This window comes from Emys orbicularis, chromosome 5 (genome assembly GCF_028017835.1).
Source record: "Emys orbicularis isolate rEmyOrb1 chromosome 5, rEmyOrb1.hap1, whole genome shotgun sequence".
NCBI lineage: Eukaryota > Metazoa > Chordata > Testudines > Emydidae > Emys > Emys orbicularis.
The window spans coordinates 14,756,892-14,780,214 of record NC_088687.1 but is presented as its reverse complement, the minus strand read 5'-3'; the positions used below and the strand labels follow the sequence as shown (position 1 = coordinate 14,780,214).

General features: G+C 44.4%; 1 protein-coding gene across 1 annotated transcript in view; it reads left to right on the top strand.

Moving 5' to 3' along the window:
* The first annotated feature begins 2,979 nt into the window (after positions 1 to 2,979).
* Positions 2,980 to 23,323, top strand: part of CCDC158 (coiled-coil domain containing 158) — a 54,316-nt gene continuing 33,972 nt past the window's right edge. Inside the window, exons 1-9 of the mRNA XM_065405655.1 lie at positions 2,980 to 3,005; positions 5,178 to 5,308; positions 6,941 to 7,185; positions 7,511 to 7,620; positions 7,957 to 8,284; positions 10,388 to 10,464; positions 11,430 to 11,540; positions 13,140 to 13,254; positions 19,937 to 20,056. Coding sequence (XP_065261727.1) covers positions 2,980 to 3,005; positions 5,178 to 5,308; positions 6,941 to 7,185; positions 7,511 to 7,620; positions 7,957 to 8,284; positions 10,388 to 10,464; positions 11,430 to 11,540; positions 13,140 to 13,254; positions 19,937 to 20,056 — 1,263 coding nt within the window. The remainder of the gene's footprint in view (positions 3,006 to 5,177; positions 5,309 to 6,940; positions 7,186 to 7,510; positions 7,621 to 7,956; positions 8,285 to 10,387; positions 10,465 to 11,429; positions 11,541 to 13,139; positions 13,255 to 19,936; positions 20,057 to 23,323) is intronic.

The window sequence follows — 23,323 nt, the reverse complement described above, 5'->3', positions numbered from 1 at the left end:
GACACACACCCAGCCCCTGCCCCCACCAGGCCTCACACCCACCCAGCCCCCCTCCCAGCCCCTGCCCCCACCCCCACCAGACACCCACCCAGCCTCCCGCCCAGCACCAGGGACCCACCCAGCCTCACACCTACCAGGCACCCACCCAGCACCAGGCATCGAGCCAGCCTGGCACCCACCCAACCTCCACCCAGCTCCTGCCCCCACCAGGCACCCACCTGCCCAGCACCAGGCACTGAGCCAGCCTGGCACCCACCTGACGCCCACCCGCCCAGCACCCGCAGCTCTGTTTCTAGAGAGCATAGGGATAGGTCCTGCCTCCTGCCCATGGCTGCTCTGACAGCCCACGGCCCCAGGGTGGAGGCAGGCATCTGTGACTTTCTCTCACCTGTGAGAAACAACATTCAGCGGAGCAGTCCCAAACTTGGCAACTCTGCTTGAAGGGGACCCAACGGCCTGATTAACACTGAGCCACTGTGACGCCTGAGTAACACCACTGAAATCAGTGGTGGTACAGTGGCATATAACTGAAGTAACAAGAGTGGTGAATTGGGCCCAGAGACCTAACGGGAGGGACAATGTGGAGAGACACACAGAGAGACAGGGAACATAAAAGGAGAGACAGCTCCCCAGGGAAAGAGAGGGGCTGCCTCTAAAGTTGCCTCAAGGGGAAAAAAATGAGCTCCTGCTGAGGTGAAAATTAAGAGAGACTTTATTTTCCAACAGGCTATGACCACGTCCATGTATGCAAATCAGCGTACGCTCATGCGGGCAGGGGACTGGACTCGATGACCTCTCGAGGTCCCTTCCAGTCCTAGAATCTATGAATCTATGAATCATTTTATAGAAGCCTGAACTCAGGCTTTTTGAGGGCCTAGTGTAAGCAGGTCTAGAATCCTTTTTACTTCATGAAGAGCCAGCAGGCTCCAGGTGCTGCCAGAATCTTAATCTCACTGGACAATAAGCTTACCCTAGAAGTTCAGCTTCCTGTAGATGGGCAGGCTTCTGCACCAATGTGCCTTCTGGGAGCACAGGCCTGGCTCTGCACTCCCATACTTGAAAAACCCAAAGGAGGAGCTATTCACTCCTGCAAGTTCAGCAATGAAGGGGTGAAGTTGCAAGTCAGCACTGTGGACTCCTTCTGCCCAGTTTGCAGGGAAGAAAACTCAAAGGGCGCGGCAAGGGCTCATCACCTCTAAAAATCAGGGGACATGTAATTTTGTATTGAGGACCCCAAGTCTGAAAACTTTTTGGCCCTCTTGTACAGCACCTAGCACAGTGGGCCAGGTCTATGACTAGGCACTACTACTGCAACACATCATAATTTTGAAAGTGTCAGCCTTCTGTAGTGGTTAGTGTGGGGTCTGGGAGCCAGGACTCCTTGATTCTATTTCTGACTCTTCTATTGCACCTTGGGCAAGTAATTTAAGTTTTCTGTATCAGTGAAATTGGGACAATAATACTTACCCACTTGTATAGGAAAGCACTTGGATAATTTGGCTGAAAGGATTATAGAATTACAAATTCTTCATTCTCTTATATTCCTTGGAACAAACTCTGATCTAAATGCAGCTCTGCTGCAGGTGGATTATGCAAGAGCTGATCTGGACCTCTGTCTTTCTGAAATTAATCCAGCCTTGCAAAACTGTCTTGAAAATTTACCAGAGCAGATACAAAAACTACTTGCCCTCCATAGTGAAAACACTTTACGCACCTCTCAAAAAGAATTACTTGCCACAGGTGAGTGGATGAGAAGAATTTTGCAAAGCTGAATAAAGCTCAGATTTATTAGGGACAAGTTTTCAAAACTGGCTGTCTAATTTATGCCAAAAGAATCTGTGCATAAACCCCTCAATTTGAGCCATCCAGTAGGCACTTGAGGCACAAAATAGGTCAATGTGTGCCTAGTGCCTCTCTGTGCATATAGTTTGTATGTGCAAATGGCCACAGGACTTTTGTGTGCTCAAAATCTGTTACCAGTTTTGAAGCTGCAGTCTAGGCAGAGAGTTGAATTTCTAGCTTTTAAGGTTAATTTGGAGCTTAAAGTTTGATGCCTGAAATCAGTTGTGAGAATGGTAAATTTTGCATACCTCTTTTTTTGACTGGAAGAGGTATTTCATAGGAGATGCCAGGGCCATATAAGAGGATGCCATTCCAGATCATGGCTGCTAGTGGCACAGTGTAGTTCTGAGACACCCTGCCTTCAGCTCCTTAGGGATTCAGGTAAATGACTTCCATCCAGAGCTTTTAAATAATATTCATCTTCTCCTGGGAAAATAATGTATTGAGTTTAATCAGCTTCCCCACAGAAGAGCTTCTCTAAATTCTGGGGACTGAGAGGATTTCCTATCAGGCTTCTCACTCCTTAGCACTAGAGACCCACAGTCCTGCTTGTTGGGCTGAGTTTGTTAATTTAAATTGTTAATTAATTTGTTTAATTTTACCTTATTGCATTTCTCCCTGAGTTGGGAGAGCTCAGCAGGCAGCAATACTCCCCAGGTGGTTTCTCTAGGACCAAATCTCCCTAATCCAGCAGGCCTTTTTCAAGCTGCCTACTTGCTCTCTTTTTCTTTGCTCTCTGGAGGCTTCACTTTTAATACCAGGCCTGGACTGATTTTAACCACATGAACTACTCTCATGGGGTGCTACACTCATTTCCCCAACATGGGGAGGAGGGTTTAATGAGTCACAAGTGGGGCAGAACGAATTACCTCTTAAAGGGGCCAGTCACCCCATCACAGCTGGCCCCTGTTATAAAACATATAGTTGTGTTTATGCGACAAAGTCCACCTCACAATATTACTCAGGAAACAGAAAAACTTTCCAAAGCAAATATAAACAACTAATTGTTTAACATTTGTGAACTTATTTCTACAATATTACATTGCATTACTTCAAAATTCATTTAAGAGAGAAAGTTGATTTTTGAAATGTGAAAAAAAATAAAGATTGCTATTATTCTTTGCAGACACTGTTACAATGAGCAAGAATATCCAGGAATTAAGGTAGTGTCTGTCTTTTTTGTTTGTTTATTAGTGAAGTTATTTTTAAAATACCCTGCTGCTTACCCTTATAGTGTACACCTTGATTATTGAACTTTGACATGACCAGAATAGTAAAAGATAGTCTTCTTAGCAATAATGTGACAACAGAGATAAGGAAGAAATGTGTTACAAAGTGCACCAATGTCAAAGCCATTCTGTGGAAAGGGATGAATTGCATTGTTGATGCCAGGGTAATAGTTAGGGCCAGGTACTTCCTCAATCCACAGTGGCATTCTTACTGATGACAATGGGACTTTTGCACAAAGATGAAGGGTAGAGTATGTCCCTGCGGTAATAATTAAACTTTTATGGCCTGATTCTCTTTTACTTACATTTTCATACTGTTACATTGCGCATCAGTCCATGGGGTAAAAATGCTGCGAGGCCCTTTTTGGAATCTTTCTGCCTTTTGTTTATTTGCCCTGAGGTGTTTGCAGTTAACAAATTTACACACACAATTATGCCAAATAGATGCATATTTTAGGCACACAGTTACGCATCAAATAATTGAAAATCTTGCCTGAAAAGTATCGTCATTGGGTTTCCGCATTAACAACTGAGATTCATGGGGCAGTTTTAACACTCTTCGGGTTGGATTTACTAGTAGGTTCTGGCTGCTTTGCACCCATTTGGTGATGCAAAGCACATGGAGTGTATCAGTGAATCTGGCCCCGAGTTTATAAACTCCTCTGAAATCTTGGTTTTTGTTTTATTTCAGTAGGAGGGCTCCATCCGAGCACTTCATATATCAGACTATTGAGGTGTGAGGTGAAGCTGAGGTGTTGTGTAGCAATATCCGGATGGTGAATGAAGCACCCTCTAATTACAATAGAGATTCAATAAGCTCAGATCAAGTTATAAACTTCCTGTGCAGCACCCATCCAGAGTGGGGGCAATGCAGAGTGCACACGCTTGCCTCCTTCTTAACCCAACCTCTCCCACTGAGGCAACATGTGCCCTTGAGGCCTCATGGAGGGAGTAGTCCGTAGGGTCTCTTGAGCTCAGAGACTTGACTGAGACAGAGCCTTGTTTGAAACTCACAGGAGGGGGGCTCCTTACTTCCATCCCCTGCACACCCACTGTGCCAGTAACAATCTGGCCATTACTGCATGGGGCTTCGGTCACACCCAGCACACTTAACTGCATTTGCACCCATGAGAAGGTAAGCTTGATTGCAGGTTTTCCCTCCTGATGTCTTTAACATCTCTTAAAAATCTAGTGTTTTGTCCATTTTCATGAGCTGTCTAGACTTCAAAAATAGGATATAGATCCACATTTAGAAATATCTCCCTTCCTGTGCCCTTCCCATTTTCTCCTTAACTTCCTCATCCTTCCTTCTTCAAAAGGCTAGATACATGTTTTTATGAAATGTTGTGCTGCCTAAGTGACTTCAAACGAATAAGATTTTGAAACTCTGCATTCTATGGGCGATGTCATGCTGTGAGCCAGGAGAGTCCTTGTTTCTGTGCTGGAGATCAGTGTGTTTAATTTACAAATGTTTTCTGTTATTGTAGAGGGTTTCTTCTCTTTACAACCCTCAAGTGTCTCCACGTAACATCTGAAAAATACAGTCCCATAGCACTCGTCAGAATTCAGTATGAAATTTCTCCTTAACCATTTGATTGATTGAGTTGTTAATGCTTTTGTCAATCAATCAGTCAATCAGCCATGCAAACTTTACACAGTAAAGCAGAATGTCTGTGGTTCTGTGTCAGTAGATGGTATTTCACCAGCCAATCAGGAGAAAAAGTAAGTGGGCGGGGGAGGGGGTGGAAGGAATCTTGTTTTGATATGATCCAAACAGGTTGTTTTTATTTGTTTGATGGAGTGTTTTGTTTTGTTGTATTTTGTGTTCAGCCCCTTCAGGACAAATCTTGGCTGGTGTATATCAGCAGAGTTCAATTGATTTCAGGGGAGCTAAACAAATTTATAAGAGTTAACGATCTGGCACTTTCTTGCTAAATGTGAACGCAGACCCTGGGTGTGTATAATGTCACTAAATGGAGCCTATAAAATGACATTATTTTTAGTTATTCATTTCAGATACTATTTGTGGTGACACAATTAACTTGGATACCTTCCTCTATTCATACATTGTACTCGCAACAAATACTCACACATATAATTTTGCAGGGAAGCACTGGAAAGACAAACAAAAGAGACTCTGAAACTCCAAGAAGAAGCAACCAAATTTACGATGGAATCAATCACACATTCTCTGAGTCATGAAGAGACTTTATCAAGTGGCAACATTCCCAGTGGGCGTAAGTACTAAATACAGTTTAACAATATTGAGAATTCATTTAACATCAGGCTATCTCCGTTGTGCAAACTGTCCCACTCAAGAGTTATTGTTAAAAAGGGTGTATAAGGGTTGAAATTTTACACTTACGGTTCAAGCATCTTTTAGCAAAACTGGTATTTCAAAACTGCTGTTTTAAAACTGGTGTCTTGAATTCTGAACAATGTACAAAAATATCTACATAAGAATGGCCATATTGGGTCAGACCAATGGTCCATTTAGCCCAGTATCCTGTCTTCCAACAGTGACCAGTGCCAGATGTTTAAGAGGGAAAGAACAGAACAGGACAATTATCGATTGGTCCATCCCCTGTCATCCAGTTGTAGCTTCTGGCAGTCAGCAGTTTATGGACATCCAGAGAATAGGGTTACATTCCTGCCCATCTTGGCTAATAGCCATTGGTGGACCTATCCTCTGTGAACTTATCTAATTCTTTTTTGAACCCAGTTATAGTTTTGGTCTTCACAACATCCCTTGGCAATGAGTTCTATAGGTTGACTGTGCATTATATGAAGAAGAAGTACTTCCTTATATTTGTTTTAAGCCTACTGCCTATTAATTTCATTGGGTGACCTCTGGTTCTTGTGTTATACGAAGGGATAAATAACACTTCCTTATTCACTTTCTCCACACCATTCATGATTTTTATAGACCTCTGTCCTATTCCCCCCCTTAGTTGTCTCTTTTCTAAGTGAACAGTCCCAGTCTTTTTCATCTCTTCTCATATGGAAGCTGTTCCATACCACTAATAATTTTTGTTGCCCTTCTCTGTACTTTTTCCAATTCTAATATATCTTTTTGGAGATGGGGTGACCAGAACCTTATGTGATATTTAAAATGTGGGCATACCAGAGATTTATATAGTGGCATTATGATATTTTCTCTTTTATTATCTATTCCTTTCCTAATCTGGTTTTAGTGAATTAACAAAGTGGTGCAGATGTGTTATGATAGTGGATGGGGGTTGGACATGTGTGCAAAGGTGGCTTTAATCTGCTTTTGCACTCTCCTGGTCCCTCGATTGCTATATACTGGATCCCCACAATGTAAATCAGGGTGGCTCCCAGATTGCCAGTGGTCCCAACGTGCAGTTAAGCCAGCCAGGGATCACTGGGGTGCAAGGATGCCCTGGCCATGCCACTTTCACCAGGTCTAAGGGTGGGTGGCATAGGAGCTACCCCGAGCTGTACACCATCAATGGATCCCCCTACCTGGCGGTGATCATCCTGTAGTCTAAGGACTGAGGCCAAAGGGCCTGACTTACCATTGCCCTGCACATTGTGGCAGCATTTTCAGCAGTGCAAAGTGAGAGTGTAGTGGGTTTAAAATGTTACCAATCTGATCTTGCAGTGTCTCACACCCACTCTGCACTCACTTTGCACTGGTGTCCATGACAAGATGCATTGCAAGAATGGATGGGGCCTATACAATCCTTAGAAAAAGCTGACTTCTAAAGTATATGGGCTTGATTCTCCACTGACTTGAAGAGAATGGGCAGAACACTCATTTGGCTCTTGCTTTTCACAGGTGTAAAGAATTATTTTATTTTCATATAAGGATTCCATTTTCAATATATAATATTCTCTAATTTCAGGTGCTGCTAGCCCACTTTTCAGCAATCAGAATGTATTAGCATCTTCCATTCGCAGCACAGTGATGGAAACCTCTACCTCTGCTAGTGCTGGCAGTAGTCCACCCAAAACTGTCTTGTATTCTAAATATGAAGTGGACATTGATACCCAGAAGAGAAGCACTAGTTATCCTGGAAAAGAGCACATCGAGAGCATCTTGGAAGGGTACTCACAGCAAGTCAGAGATCTGCAGAAGAGGCTAAATGATGTGAGTTGAAGACTTTGGGCCAGATTCACGGGGGTGGCTGCCATGGCTTTGTTACATACTGGATTCCTGGACTGGCCAGGGGAGAGTTTGGTCACCAGCACATTTAGAGCAGCCTCTTACCTGTTCTCAGCTGCCATAGCTCACAGGGTGCCTCAGAACAGCAGCACTCTTGCTATGCCCCCTCCAGTAATGCCCCCAGTATATCTGCACCACAGCATAGAGCAACACACTAACACAATGTATCTTATTATAAATTATCATATTACCCTTAGCTACATTTATTTTTGGTCAAATATCCAATAATTTGCTTGTTTTGTTTGTCCAGAACACTGAACTGCACGAACAACAGAAGTTCAATTTAAGACAGACAATCGTTGATTTGCAGACCAAATTTCAGGAGGTGCAAATGGAGAGAGATGCTCTCGTGGATATCAGGTGTGCATGCTTACATCAGAGACTAGCCCATTGTAGTGTATCTGGTAAATGATACACAGCTCCCATGTGGGCTTGGGAGGAAGAGAAGGACTGCAGCAGGTGCTTGAACTGGTCCCCAAGTGCAAGGAGGGTTCTCCTGGAAGGAGCCTTGGGCAGCAGTAGTCATGGCAGAGTACAAGGTCTGGCCCGTAGTTTCAGAAAACATACCAGATTCCATAATTTGCAGAAATAGTGATTATAAACCTCCCTCCCCCCATATCAGACAGGATAAAAACAAACATTGTACACCATTATCACTTTCAATATTTCTTGGATGTCTTCCTTTCTGAAATATAGACGAAGAGAATCCCAGAGCCAGGAGGACATCAAAATACAGCTACAGGCTACAGTTCATGAACTGGAAACAGCCAACCACCTTCAGGAGGAGATGCTGAGGGAGGCCAACAGCCAAACTGAGCATCTGAAAAAGATGGTACATGGCCATGAGGAAGTCCTCCACGAACTGCGGGGCGTCCTAGTGGACTATGAAGACAGCACAGGCAAGAGGGTGTATGAGCACGAGAACATCAGCGGTCTCCATATCCGCAACCTGGGCACAGCTTTTAGTAAAGTCCTGCGAGATTTAGACTCAGAGGTGTCGTATCTCAAAGGGAGGATTTTCCCGGTGAGTGGGGAGAACACTACTTTTCCTGCCAGTTAGTGGTGTAAGCTTCCAGATGACTATTTGTTATGTAAAAACACTCTGAGAGCCAAATCCACAAAGCAGTGCCTGACTCAAGTAGCTGAATCCTTCCCCTGCCTCAGAGCAGCTGTGGAGCCAATTCACAAAGACTGCTTCGTGGTGCTGCATGATCCCCGTGCATACCACTCCCACCTCCTGCACAAGAGAGCTCCAGAGAATCCAGGTAGTGGTGGATCCTCTGGCCCTGTCCAATCCCCACTCTTGGGAGCCCTGGGGAAGCTGTTTTAGCTCAATATATCAATTCGCCTTCCTATAAAGATGCAAGGGCTTGCGATTTCAGCCGTACCCTGGCTCCTAAGCTGAGTCTCTTTTGGTTATCTTCTGAACATGCTTGAAAGCCAAAATTTTACAGCTGTTGCATCAGTTCAGTAGTAGCTTCAGTATGAAAAGTTAGCTGTTGGATTGTTATGCTGGAAGGTAGTGTTAATACCTGTCCTCAATCCTAGACCTGGGTAAAATCAGTGGGTGCACTAAGCACTTATGAAGAAGCAGACAAAGGCCCTTTGTGTAGCAATAGCTGAAATAATAGATGCCACTGCCCAAGGCTCTAGCCAGCATGGCAAGGCCTGAGCAGAAACTAAGCCGTGCGGGCAGAGGGATTTCCCTGGGGACTGATTGCAGACACAGGTGCTGGGATATTGACACTGGTTGGTGGGGTGGGTTTCTGTGGCTGTCAGAGGAAGAGAGATGTAAAAAGCCAACAGACAGTGAGAGAATTAGTCGTGAGGATGGCCCTGAGAGGGATCAAAGACAGCTCCTTGGGGGAAAGGGCTTGCTTAAAAGTAGGCTTGGAAATTGTGAGCAAGGAAACTGGCTGCTGTTGTGTGTTCCTACTATGTTCAGGGAAACAGGTCTTTGTATACATTCTTTGTTAATGGTATCAAAGAAATACCTGGCTCCATCATCAGTTTTGCCTCCTAATGGAAACAACGCAGCGATGCCCCAAATATTGGCCAAAGGGCAACAATATTAATCAATAATGGCCTGAATCTGTACAGTGCTGAGCACATCTTGTGATGTGTCAAGGGCCCTCAACTTCTATTGATTTAGATGGAAGTTAAGAGCACTCAGCCTTTTGTGAGATGAAGCCCTACAGAAATCAGTGCTGGCTATCAAAGATTCCTTTGTCTGACGCTATGTCATTGGCTTAGGGCCAGATTGCACCTTGGCCACCATGCTGGTGGACAAGCAAGTGATGACCTTGTCTTCATTAGGACAAAAAAGGTGTGTTCTTAACTCGCCTGCTAACTCGAGGTAAAATCCTAGTGAAGACGACAAGGGATTGTGTAGCTTTCACACAAGTAAGCTCTTTGGGACAGGGACTTCCTTTATTCTATCTGTACAGGACTAGCTCTGTGGAGCCCTGGTCCATGACTGGGGCTGCTAGACACTATGATAATACAAATAATAATAAATAATTAGTTAGCAGCTCAAGGTAAACCCCAAGGTCCCCTATAGTTTTTAACTCAACCTGCTAACTTCTGTAAAAACTACAAATGCCTTTACTTCAGGTCAAATCCTAGTGAAAACCGTGAACTCAAGGTAAGAACACCCTTTTTCCCTAGTGAAGACAGACTGAGAGGGCGCAAAGAGCCTCACGCCCTTTACACATCCCATTCAGTGGCCAGCTACACAGGAGTCTTTGAGCTCAGGCAGTGCAAAGACTGCAGGGCTAGCACTGCTTTCTACACTAGCCCATGGAAAGGGGGCAGGCAGGAGTCCAACTGTGACCATATTCCCCACTGGCAACAGGCCAGGCACAGAAGAGCAAATGCTGTAACATCTTTTAGGAGGAGCACACTGGCTGAACTCCTACTAGGGTGATGTGTCTCTGTACTGTCCCCAACTCAGCTCTGTAGCTTACAGCCAGAATTTAACCTTGCTTGTGTGAGTTATGCAAACTGTTCTACAAGTGAACCTTGGTTTCTTAAACTGTACTAACTGTTGATTTAGATTGTGTTTTCATTTACTAGTGGGTAAGAGTGATTACTCACAATAAACAACACTGTAATTTACTTACAACAGTTGGAGGAACAACTTGAATCACTGAAAAAAGAATCACAGGCCAAAACAGAACTTCTGCTTCAACAACATCAAGATAGGTACCTTTTCCCTATTTAATCACTCGTATAGTTCAGGCACCAACACTTCCTCACTTTTCCAGGCTGAATTATTTTTTGTACCAGATGCTGATACTGTAATAAGTGAAAGGTGCAGTAGCAGTCACTATTATTGAGGGTTTATCTGTTTCGATTCTAGTTTTGTGTTTTTAAATACTCAGAACTTCCTGACACATTTAACAATTTCTAGACATGATCTCTGCTGAAAGGTCAATATTTTGGAAGTGTCTGAGCAAAACCATTTCCATTGGGTTGTAGTAGGAGGATTTTCTGACTTTTGTGTTCTTTACCGTGTCATGTTAATATTTTCCTAATATAGGCATGTTTGTTAGTGACTAGAACTAAAACCGTTTAAATCATTCTTGTGTGGAGAGCAGCACTATTGTTAACGCTGGTTAGGATAAAATCAATAACTTTCTAAAGTACGATGGAAAATAGAAATGACCAGAGGTATTTTAAGTAACACTGCAAAAAATCCTTACAGTGCTTTTTGCTTTTTTCAAATCAAGGCTCTTCCCCTCTCTCTGATTAAAATAAGCAACTGAGCTTGCTCTTTATGTAGCTAGTGCAGATTGTAGTACACCTTGTCTAGTACATGGTAGTGCTTTAATGTAAATAACAATGTGTGGATGACATGACTTTTAATTGTCGTCTTTCATTTTCCTGGTTTTTCCCCTCATCTCTTTCTTGTTTTTGGTTTTTTTGTTCAAAACTTTGGCCTTCCTTGGTTCAATAAATTGCAACTTCTCCAACTTTCTAATTGAATTATCTAGTTATGTCATCAGAATAAACTGTGAATTAATTTTATACAATTGATTACATTCATGACAAATCCCCCAAATCTTTACATCTTGTGACTACTGGGGAAATATTCTTTTCTGTACAGTTGATGCAGTGGGAAATACCTTGTCTACAATTGTAACCAGTATTTTTTTTTTTTTAAATAGGATTGAGCAACTAATAAATGAACATGAACAGGAGGTGGCAGCACTGACTGATAAAACCAACAGCGCACGCAGCCATGCAAATAGTATTCAAAGCCAGATGGAGATCATTCAGTATGTTTCTCAGTTGTACTGTAGAACACATTACAATAACCTTGATTCTAGAGAGGTCTCCCTCTGCTAGCATACACTCTCTGCTGGCATGATAAGATTTCTTAGTAACTTTGCTTCAGAGTTAATCAACCACTGCAGAAATCATGGGAGGCAAAATCTAGAAAGGGTACAAAATAGAGGGGAATGTAGTCTTGTGCTTAAGGCAAAGCTCTGAGAATCAGGAGACGTGGGAACTGACTCTCAGTCAGAAGCAAGGTAAGTCAAATGAGTCATTGGAGTTACTCTGGTTCAGGGGAGAGGAGAATCAGTCCTGAGCTATTTTCCTGACTGACGTAAATTTCTTTTTGTGACGTTGAGCAAATCTGAGTCCTGAGTTATGAGCAACTCCTGCAACACTGCACAGTAGTGAAGTGAAGGAGTGAACAAGAACCTTCCCCACTTGCACATCTGCATGGGGAATGCTCGCAATAGCATTCCCTGCAATCTCTATCACAGGGACTGCTTCTCTTCCTCCCCTCTTTGGGAAGCAGAACTAGGAAAATGTGGGACCACGGCCCTGCTCCCTCTCTATACCCACCCACAGAGCAGGAAAAGATTGCTGCGGGGAGCATTCTGCACCAGCTTTATATAAATTAAGCAGAAGTAGGGCTGTGCAGAAATGACTGGAGTCCTTAACCATCAAGGGGGAGGGATAGCTCAGTGGTTTGAGCATTGGCCTGCTAAACCCAGGGTTGTGAGTTCAATCCTTGAGGGGGCCACTTAGGGATCTGGGGCAAAAATAAGTACTTGGTCCTGCTAGTGAAGGCAGGGGGCTGGACTCGATGACCTTTCAGGGTCCCTTCCAGCTCTATGAGATAGGTATATCTCCATAAGAGTTGGTAAGATTCTGGTCCAAAATTCATTCCTGACAATATATTTCTTGTCAACTGTATCATAAACAAAAATGGATGAATTCTTGTGATGTTTACTGGCAGAAATAAATAATGATGAATCTTATAGACGATCCTGTGGAAAAGCTACATATATGGCCAGTGTTGGCATTGCTAATAATTGAGTGACTAGAAAATGGCATGGTGGTTCCCTGTTGATGGTCTCTTGATGACTTGTAGGTCAGATGTACTCAGTTTACGCATTAAAAGATGAGTTTTCTATCTGCCAACCCTGCAAACTCAAGCTGGGGTTTGGAAGTCAAATTGGGCCATGTGTGACTTGCACATAATCACCCGTGATAAAGATTCTGTGAGCTGAATTCTGCCCAGAGTTCCACTTGTGCAGTCCTCTGGTGCAACTAAAGACAGACTCTAGCTCTCCAGTTAAAACTTAGTTAACGTGTGTTGATGATACATGACCCAGAATTGTAAACAGAAATAAAAGCAGTAACACCTTATTTTTGTCATTAAATTAACCAAATATGACTGAATACAGAGGGAGCAGATCTGTTAAGTAAGAAGATGCCATTTTTATATTTTCACATTTCAGACTGCAACTACACTTAATACAGTGAAGTCTAGGGATCACATCCTTAGCATAGCTGTGTATGTATCATGCTTTGGCAGCGCTCACAATTTTTTTCCCCTTTCCTTTCAAAATTTTTCTTAGAGAACAAACACGAAACCAGAATTCAATGTACATGCGTCAGGTCAGTCAACTGGAATCCACTGTTTCTCAGCTGCGTTCTGAATTACGGGAAGCTAAAAGGATGTATGAAGACAAGGTGCGTGTGGACTGCATTGTTCGTAATAGCTCCAGCTGAACTTGGTACCTGGGTTTTCTCCTGAAATGCACTGTATCGTTCAGAAAAAGACAGTCACACTCTCATTTGAAAAGGTTTTGTTTCAGAGAAATTCAATGGCTGATCAGATAGATCACTATTCTTTTATCCATGGCACTGTTTTTCTTTCCAACTATTGTATTGTATTATTATATACCATGTTTAAGCATAGGAGCTGGCTTGAAATAGTTTCCATTATATACAGGGTTTGCAGTTTGGTTCAATGGCTCTCAGCACCCCTGCTGTAAAAATTGTACCAGCACCCCTGAGTTTAAGAACAAATAACATTGTTCTCTAACAAACAGATTAGAGGAGCACACAGATCAAAATTAGTGGCAAATGATTCCATCTGGAAATCAATGCAGAGGACCATAGACTTTAAATAGCAGTTGTATATGTGGATCAAAGGCATTATGTCTCCTAAAAAGACAGAGAATGTAACAAGAAGACACAATTAGGCAATTAAAAAGAGCTTCTTGCATGAGCCATAGCACCCAGAAGTGTTCTCCAGTAACTTTCTGTCTTGGGAAATCAAAGAGGAAACGAATCTGCTGTAAACAGATCAAGAGCCCTAATCGGCATCTGGAATATTAATTTTTTACCCATTAGTTAAAGAAAACTTGTTGATTAGGTTAAATAAAGCTGCTGTAATTGGCAATTCAGACCTAAATGCTTTGGCCAGAGAAAGAAGGAGAATCATACCACAAGTACAGGCCGAGGCACTTTGGTCTTGAATCACCAGTTACAGCAGCTTCATTTGACCCAATCAACAAGCTTCCTCACAAATCCTTTATTCTGTTTACCAATCTCCTCTCCCATCTACCTATCCACAGTCCCAATACTATTTCATTTGGCTGTCTCAGGAACATGCCTTCTCTCAGGGGGTTCTCCCAAAGGTTTGCATAGGGCAGATCATACCTCAACAGAGAGAGTGTGGTTTCAGCCACCTGCCCTTGCAGCTTCCCAATCATGAACCATTTGGAATCACATAAAACCCCTGTGACTACTACAGCAATTGCTTGTGTAGGAAAATAGTGTTAGTATTTAAGTATTTTGAAGTGACCCAGGTGGAAAGACAGCGTTTGTCAGCACCTGCAGGTTCAAGCTGCTTTTCTTCTTCATAGCAGCAAGTTTAATAGCACACTGAAAATCCCCGACTCAAAATACGGGCAGCAAATCGTTTTCCTACGCCTCTACCTTTTGGTGATCAGTTACCTTAGACAAATGGAGAGGAGTTCACTCCAGCCAGTTCCACTCCAGAAGTTCACTCCATCCATTCACTTTTCAGAGAATTTATTTCATGTCATCTCCCCACCCCAATTCCACATCCCTTTCTGGGATCCCTCTTACAAGAAAATACAAAGACTGAAGTCAGTGCCCTTCCCCAAACGGGAACAGAAGAGTTACTTCAGCTGTAATTGGGAGCAGGGTTGTAGTACCATTATTTCCTCATTCCCGAATACATGAGCGCTATGAAAATGGAACACGTACATCAAAAAGTTCCGTTTCTGTGTGGTGATGACGGTAGCCTCTACAGTATAATTCTTTCCCTGAGTTCACAAGATTGGTTTGAGACTGTACCCCTAAAGAATGCCTATTTCAATATAATATCTAGCTCTCTCTTCAAAAATACTTGAGGCTCTGCGCAAGTGAAGGCCACTACCCAGAATGACAGATTTCTTTCAGGATGTGGTCCCCATCAAATATAGGTTGTATTTGTTTGATGATACCCCATATGGGTTCCAGTGTGAGGTGGTAGGTGACAACTAGAGCTGTGTAATCATTTCCCTCTCCCTCATGACTGGAGAGGTATTAATGGGCCCGGGGAAGTCCTGATAACACAGCTCCATTGGAGCTCCATTGTCAGGGAGCCCAGAATCCAAGAGTAAGTAGTGGGCCTCTGTGCAGATGATCCTTGTCTCTTCTGCATCCCCCAGCATCCGCTGGTCTCTGGTGATGGAACCATGGCTCACTGGGTAGGGGAACACTCAGAGGAAATCCACAAAGAGATTTTCCCTGCACAGCAGTAGATGACTCTGATTCACTAACCACAACATTTTGTGTGCCCTTTCTTTAGAATTTCCATTTCCTTATTCCCTTCCCTGGACCTAGGCCTTTTGGTTTCATAGATAATACCACTGTGATTCTGACATCTCATAATTATTATCTGAGGATAATTTCCCTTTTTCCTCAGAGGCTGACCTGAAAATGGTTGCTCTCCGCTCTCTGTAAAATTAGAGCTGACAACTCATGCAGTAACGTTTGACTTCTGGAGTCAAATCCTGCTTATGTTACACGTCATGTTAACTTTGGCAGCCTTTTCCTGCTTATTAGTGGAAAGCTGCTCCCATTGTAGAGCTGTTGTATGATTTGACATGGCTGTTATTCTCTGTTCAAGAAAGGCCCAGAAAGGGAATAGCAGGGATGTGGTAGGTCAAGCTTGAGGTAGCATGGCACAGATATGTTGGGCATTTGAAAGCAGGCCAACCTGCCCTCTGTCTGGCTCCACTTACTGCTCTGTTTCACGTGCATCAAAATTCATTCCATACTGTTTCAAAACAAGCACCGCAGATCTCAAACCAAACAAATTTTTTGTTGGGCTTGTAAATTAATCTGTTATGTTCCAGCTGTGGCAGAAGTGCAGTTTACCATGTACTTTTTCATATAGATAACTTTAACAAATTCTGTTTGGCATAAACAGAGCAGCACGCTATACTAGAATCATAGTAATGTCAGGCTGGAAGGGACCTCAAGAGGTCATCAAGTCCAGCCCCCTGCACTGAGGCAGGACCAAGTAAACCTACACCATTCTAGAGAGAAAATGTGGGTGAGGTAATATCTTTTATTGGACCAATTTCTGCTGTTGAGAGGGACAAGCTTTCAAGCTTTTCCAGAAATCTTCTTGAGGTCTGGGAAATGTACTCCGAGTGTCACAACTAAATACAAGGTGGAACAGATTGTTTAGCGTAAGTGGTTAACAGATTTCAAGATGACGTGGCCGTTAACATCTTTCCAGTTATACGGGGTAAAAGGAGGGGGAAAAGCTGGGGGTGGGATTTAGTCAGGGCCGGCTCCAGGCACCAGCCGAGCAAGCTGGTGCTTGGGGCGGCAGATTGAACGAGGCGGCATTCCGCCTCGTCCTAGGGCGGCACAGACGCTTTTTTGTTGTTGTTGTTCTGCTCCGGCCGCCCTGTAGGGGGCGGCGGCGCGGAGGACGGGAGCGCCCTGCAGCAAGCCCGGCAGGGCAGTCCTCGTCCTTCCCTCCCCGCCGACCGGAGCGGAGCCCTCGCGGCGCGCGGAGCGGAGCGCCCCGCTGTAGCCCTGGCCGCCGCCCTTCTCTCTCTCCCCCCTGCTCCCTCCCCATCCCCCCAGCTAGCCGGTCCCCCTGCACCCGTGCTCCGGCCGCGCCGCAGGGTTTTTTTTTTTGCTTTGCTGTTCTGGCCGCCCCGTTTTTTGTTTGTTTGTTTGTTTTGTTTTTTTGCTTGGGGCGGCCAAAAAGCCAGAGCCGGCCCTGGATTTAGTGGGTTACAGATTGTTGTGATAAGCCATAAATCCAGTGTCGCTATTCAGTCCTTGGTTTTTAGCGTCTAGCAAAGATATGAATTTAAGCTCCCAGGCTCATCTTTTGAAGCTGTTGTGCAGGTTTCCTTTGAGGATGAGAACTGAGAGGTCAGATATGGAGTGATCGCTTTGTGAAACGTGTTCACCCACAGGTGAAATGGATGGTGTTTTTGTCTTTTATAATTTTTCTGCATGAGTTCATTCGTGAGCATAGTAATTGTCTCACTTCACCCACATAGTTGTGATCAGGGCATTTAGTGCACTGGATGAGGTATACCACATGTTGTGACGGGCATAGGTAGGACCCATGGATCCTGAAAAGTGTGGGGGGGGGGGGAGGCAGGGAGGGTTGATCATTGTAGCTGTGGAGGTATGTCTACAGGTTTTGCTTCTGTTGTTCTGGCAGGGTCTGGTGACACTTTGAGTTGGTGAGTCCCGGTCTGTGGGGAGTTTGCTTCTGATGATGAGCTTAGAGAGGTTGAGGAGTTGTTTGAAGGCCAGAAAAAGGGGTTTAGGAAAGATTTCTTTCAGGATGTGGTCCCCATCAAATATAGGTTGTAATTGTTTTATGATACCCCATGTGAGTTCCAGTGGTAGGTGGTAGGCGACAACTATGGGTGTGCAATCATATTTCCCACCCACCCACGACTGGAGAGGTGTTTATGGGCCATTTCCACTTGAATGGTCCCTTGAAATATGTGTTACTGACTTATGCTAAACAATCTGTTCCACCTTGCATTTAGCTGTGGCGCTGAGTACATTTCCCAGACCTGAAAAAGATCTCTGTGTAAGCTCCAAAGCTTGTCTCCCGAACCAATAGAATTTGGTCCAATAAGAGATATTACCTCATCCACCTTGTCTCTCTAATAGCCTGGGACCAACACAACCTCAGCTCTAGACCATCCCTGACAGGTGTTTATCTGGAAGATGCCACCTATATCTATGACTGCAGAACACTATCTTTGGGCATTTTTCCCTTTTGGAATTCTTAACAAAAATAGATTCAAAAATAGAAACCCAGAATTTTATGTGCAATACTTCTCCGAATGTTACTAACTGCAGCAAACATCACTTTCAGATACCTGCACCTGGCCCCGTCCACAGTCTCGGCGCGGATCCGGTCCTGGCCCTGTACCAGCCCCTAGCCTTGGCTGCTGGTTGCGGCTCCATTCCTGGCGGCAAGGCTGGGAACGGAGCCACAGCTGGCCGCGGGCCTGACTGCTGGCTCCCATTGTAGCCCAGCTGTGGCTCCGCCCCCAGCCTTGGCCCCTGGCAGCAGCCCTGCTCCCAGCCCCACCCCCAACTGCAGCCCTAGCCTTGGCCCCTTTACCCCCGTCTGCGTCCCTCCCCCCCCCGAGATGCAGCGTCATTCCGGAGGGGTGAGTGGACAGGAGTTAGGGGGTGCACGAACCTCAAGAGTTTGGGGACTGCTGCATTCGAGAAAGTTTACCACCTCCAGGTGGAGATAACCCATTTGTTTGCACATAGATTTGATAATGTATTTATGATGAAGGAATGCAGCTCCCTGCTGTGTTGTAGGTATTATTGGCTTTATCAGCTATTGCTACAGACATGCAGAACCTTACACTCAGGCCATGGCATATCTGAAGGATTTCACTTCATCTTTAAGAACAAAGTGAATATGACCAGACATACAAGCATTTTTAGAGGAAATTGGGTAGTATAGGGTAAGCTATTATTTTTGTACTGCTCCATCTGGACATCGTTCCCACGCTGTGTTTGGCAAGGGACTCTCCATACTCTGCCAAATCCTGTCTCAGATTGTCCTCGGGAGATCTGTGCATGAAGGACTTTCTCCATTAACAGATCTGTCCCACGTGGAAGCGAGGGGGCCAGCCCCATTGGTAGTACCTTCCCAAACCTCTGGAGCCTACAGAGGGCTCTCCACTGGTTGGTTTCTCACAGGAGGAGGGGAGTGGTCAGCTCAGGGAGTGGGTAAGACTGTATGGACCATCATTCTCCCCCAACCTCCCAGATATTATGTACAATAAGTAATATGTCCTTTCCCATGGAGCCCCACCATAGGGGGGCTGTAGGAATGGCTCTAAGGGCAACTGCAGACAGAAAAGGCCCTGGGAGTGGTCCTTTAATGTTGCACTTCTAGCAAGCAGAGGAGTTACCAGGGACCCCACAGCCAGTCCTCACCGTCTCTCTATCCAGAGAGCACTGTAGGCCTTAGAATCAGAATTGCAGCTCAGTGACAGGGATGGCAAATCCTGTCTCCACCAGGCTTTGGGATAAGACTTGTCGAGGAGATCCTTATGGACCTGTCCTGTACTCTCCTGTTGGATAATGACAGCATCATTGGCATGATGTTCCCACTCTCCACTGGTCTGAAAGGCAGGAGTTTTGAGGTCACTCCTGAATAAACTGGCTATGCAACTGTATTAATAATCAGAACATGTGCTATTCCCCTGTAATTATAATTGCATTATAGAGAGAACAGTTTACTACTTCTGTCCTATGCCAATAAAAGGTTGGTTGGTTGTTTTTTAAAGAAGGCAAAAAGGTAATTTCAAGATCTTAGTCGGGCCAAGAAAGATTTTAGATTTTAAAGTGTAGTTCTTTGAAAAGTGTTACAATAGCATTGTGAGTGCTACTATGTTTATTATCACACAGTGACTCCTTATCAAAGGTGCTCAATTTTCAAGTAAAATGTTGATTTATCTAACTGCCAACCATGCAATCTCAACTTAGAATCTGCAAGTCAAACTGGGTTTTTTCCTAGCTCAGCCATTACCAACATAAAGATTCTGCATTTAGACTGTAGTTAACAATTCTCTTGATGAGGTTTGAGTGGGAATCGAATCCAGCTCATTCTCCCCTAGCTGTGTTGGCTCTCCAGGACTAACAAGAGGAAAAATAGTAGTAAAAACTCACTTTAATCACTAAAGCAAGCAGATATATCTTTGAATACACATAGGGAACAGATCTGCCGAGTACAGCAGCACCTTTTGGACATAGTCACTTTTCGGAGTAGAACTGTCCCATAAGATAATTAGCCCCAGCTGTTACATTCTTTTTATTTGCATGCGTACTTTAGATAGAAGATTTGGAAAAGCAATTGCACCTGGCTCATTCTGAGATGGCAGAGGCACAAACTGAACGGGATCAATACAGTCAAGAATCTGGAAATCTGGATGATCAGCTTCAGCAGCTGCTGGTAGGAATTTGAGATATTAATAAACCATTGAAGAACAATTTATAGGGGAGTTCCATTTTAGTAATCAGTTTGTCTCGTAATCAGTTGAATACACGGATTCAATCTTACCTTCTAAGAGCTTTTGTTTTTATTGTTGCTGTTGTATTGGCACCTTGCCTATTATGGAAAGCTGGCAGCCTCTTTATAATTAAGATTGAGACTTACTATAAATTTAATCTTCCTGCCCCAGAAATCCTCAGAAAGGTCTGAAAAGAGCACACTCAATGCAGGCATACCCCTTGTGGCTGGGCATGGCATAGCAGACTCTCCTTCATTCCTGCCAACACCAGCTCCGGCCTGGAAGTGGTCTGCCTGTTCTTATGACCTCAGCCCCCTGGTCAGGTCACATTTAGTCCCACCCCTTCTAGGATAACAAGAAGTCTTGCAAATAATAGTTCCAATCCTTACTTTGGCCCTCAACTCTGGTCCCCATGGTCCCTACCAGCCTTCATTTAGGGATTCAACCATAACCCCTTCCCAGGGGTTTCACACTATGTGCCACAGTGAAAGCTATGAGAACCCAGACCCCTCCTTTACACTGGGCCCCGATAGCCAGCAGCCAACATCTGCTCCATCAGACTCCTTGCTGCTGCTTCCCTGGACATCCTCCTTCCATGGCCTTTTCCCAGCCTTCTCCCCACAGATTGTCTAGTTTCATCTTTCTTTTAGTGGCCAGGACTCTCAGGACTCTTCCCTGTGTCCCCCAACAAAATCCCAAACTAGAAGTACAAACTTAAACAAACTTCTGCCCTCCTCAGGCTCTCATTTAATCTCTCAGGTTTCCCCTGCTTTGTTCCTCAATTGAGCATCTACCAGGGCTCGGTCTCAATCTCTCTCTCTCTCTCTCTCTCTCTCTCTCTCTCTCTCTCTCTCTCTCTCTGGAAGTCCCAATTCTGCCTTTTTAATGAGTTTACTCCACCTCAATACTTGCTCCATGTCTCTCCTAGACTCTTACCAGCATCCTCTATTCAGGAGAGGATCCCAGGGAGCTTTCTCCTTGACCCCGCCAGGCTCTCCTCCTTACTACCAAGGGAGGCACTGCAGAACGCTTTCTCCCCACAACCATCCTCTAGGCTGGGCTTCCTCTCTTTATACTAACAACCCAGCTGGGATTCTTCTTTAATTGGGCCTGGCCCACCCTTCAGGTGCAACCAGGTGCCTTAATTGGGCTCTCCACTCCAGTTAATTGTTTCATTACTTATGTGGGGCACATACCTTATCACAAGTTCATTTCCATTAGAAACCCAGGAAATTCAGAGCTCAGGTTAACATTAAAAGCAATGCAAACATTTGAAATTATGAAAATCACAGTTAAGGCTCCCAAATATAAGAACAGCCAGCATACTGGGTCAGATCAAAGGTCCAGTATCCTGTTTTCTGACAGTGGCCAATGCCAGGTGCTTCAGAGGGAGTGAGCAGAACAGGGAATCATTGAGTGATCCATCCCGTCGCCCATTCCCATCCTTAACTCTGACCCCATAGCTAAGCTAGGTTAGCATCCCACCTTTTTTCCTTTCATATCTACTTTGTAAGATTTTTTTTTTTTGATCCAGGACTTTCCTAACTACTCTAAATAGTCCCTAGCCATAGACTGAAGACATCTTAAATGGGGGGGAGGGGGAAACACACTGTACCTGTATAGCTTGCACAGATAGTAGCAAAATTGTGCATCACAGATCATTGGTTTCATACATACACCCTATTTCCAATGCTAAGTGTAATACTTTATCATCACACTCATCTTTTGCTCTGTGTATGAGTTCTGTAATGTCATGACTGGGTTTTGGGAGGTTAGTATACCAACTCTCTGTCTAGTGTCACTTGTACAATAGGTGACACATGGAATCTGAAGAAGAGTTTTGCATGACTGCATTCTGTATGCTGTTTAAAACAAACAAAAGGTGTTTTTTCACACAGCGCACAGTCAGTCTGGGGAACTCTTTGCCAGAGGATATTGTGCAGGCCAAGACTATAACAGGGTTCAAAAAAGAACTAGATAAGTTCATGGAGGATAGGTCCATCAATGGCTATTAGCCAGGATGGGCAGGGAGGGTGTCCCTAGCCTGTTTGCCAGAGGCTGGGAATGGGCGACAGGGGATGGATCATTTGATGATTATCTGTTCTGTTTATTCCCTCTGGGGCGCCTGGCATTGGCTACTGTTGGAAGACAGGATACTGGGCTAAATGGACAGGGCCGGCTCCAGGCACCAGCATTCCAAGCAGGTGCTTGGGGCGGCAATCTGCAAGGGGCGGCAGTCCGTGATTTTTTGCGCCCCAAGCAGCGCACCGAATTGCCGCCGCGGAGGGCGGGGGCAGTCCATGTGCCATTAGGGCGTTTCCACGGCCGTGGCAATTCGGCGGCAGCTTCTATGTTCAGCTGCCCGCGGCAGCAATTCGGCGGCTTCTGTCTTCCGGCTGAAGACAGAAGCTGCCGTCGAATTGCCGCCGCCGCGGAAACGCGCGTGCTGCCCTAACGGCACACGGACTGCCCCCGCCGTCCGCGGCGGCAATTCGGCGCACTGCTTGGGGTGGCAAAAACAGTAGAGCCGGCCCTGTAAATGGACCTTTGGTCTGACCCAGTATGGCCATTCTTATGTTCTTATCTAATCAGGAATGTGTAAAGTATATCTTTTCCTGTGAACTCTTTATAGCGTAGAGAAGGCTGGAGTCAGGACAGTCACTATACAATTAAGAGTAAAGCATTCTAGTTTTATGGTCACTGATGAAATGTCACTGTAATAGATGAGTAAGATAGTCTCAGTTTCTAATATTCTTCAAGGCATTGGGGGAAAAGTTAAATTTGTTTCAATGCCTTTACTGTGTATGTTCATTCTTTCACTCTTTGAGCCTCTCATTTCATTCCCCTTTTCTTTGGCTTTACTAGTATTCTGCGTGCTGCCTCCACTTCCAAAATTTCAGCCTCTTCACGTTCTACTAAGAATTCTGCTAACCCCTTTTTTAATTAACATTTCCCAAATTGCCAGATAATTTTGGATTGTGGCATCAGTTTTTGAATCTTTACATTTGTTTCTGAGCTAAAAATGATTGAAAAAACGTACAACAAATTGCTGTCTGCAAACAGAGTCAATCGAGCCATGAAATTACAGTTCTCGTTATTGTTAAAGGTGGATGATTTCCTTCCTTGGCATGTACTGTAGTATTTGTATTTTCACTTTTAATTTTGATACAATGCAGTTTTTTGCATTTTGCTGATTTTTTTTGGCTAAG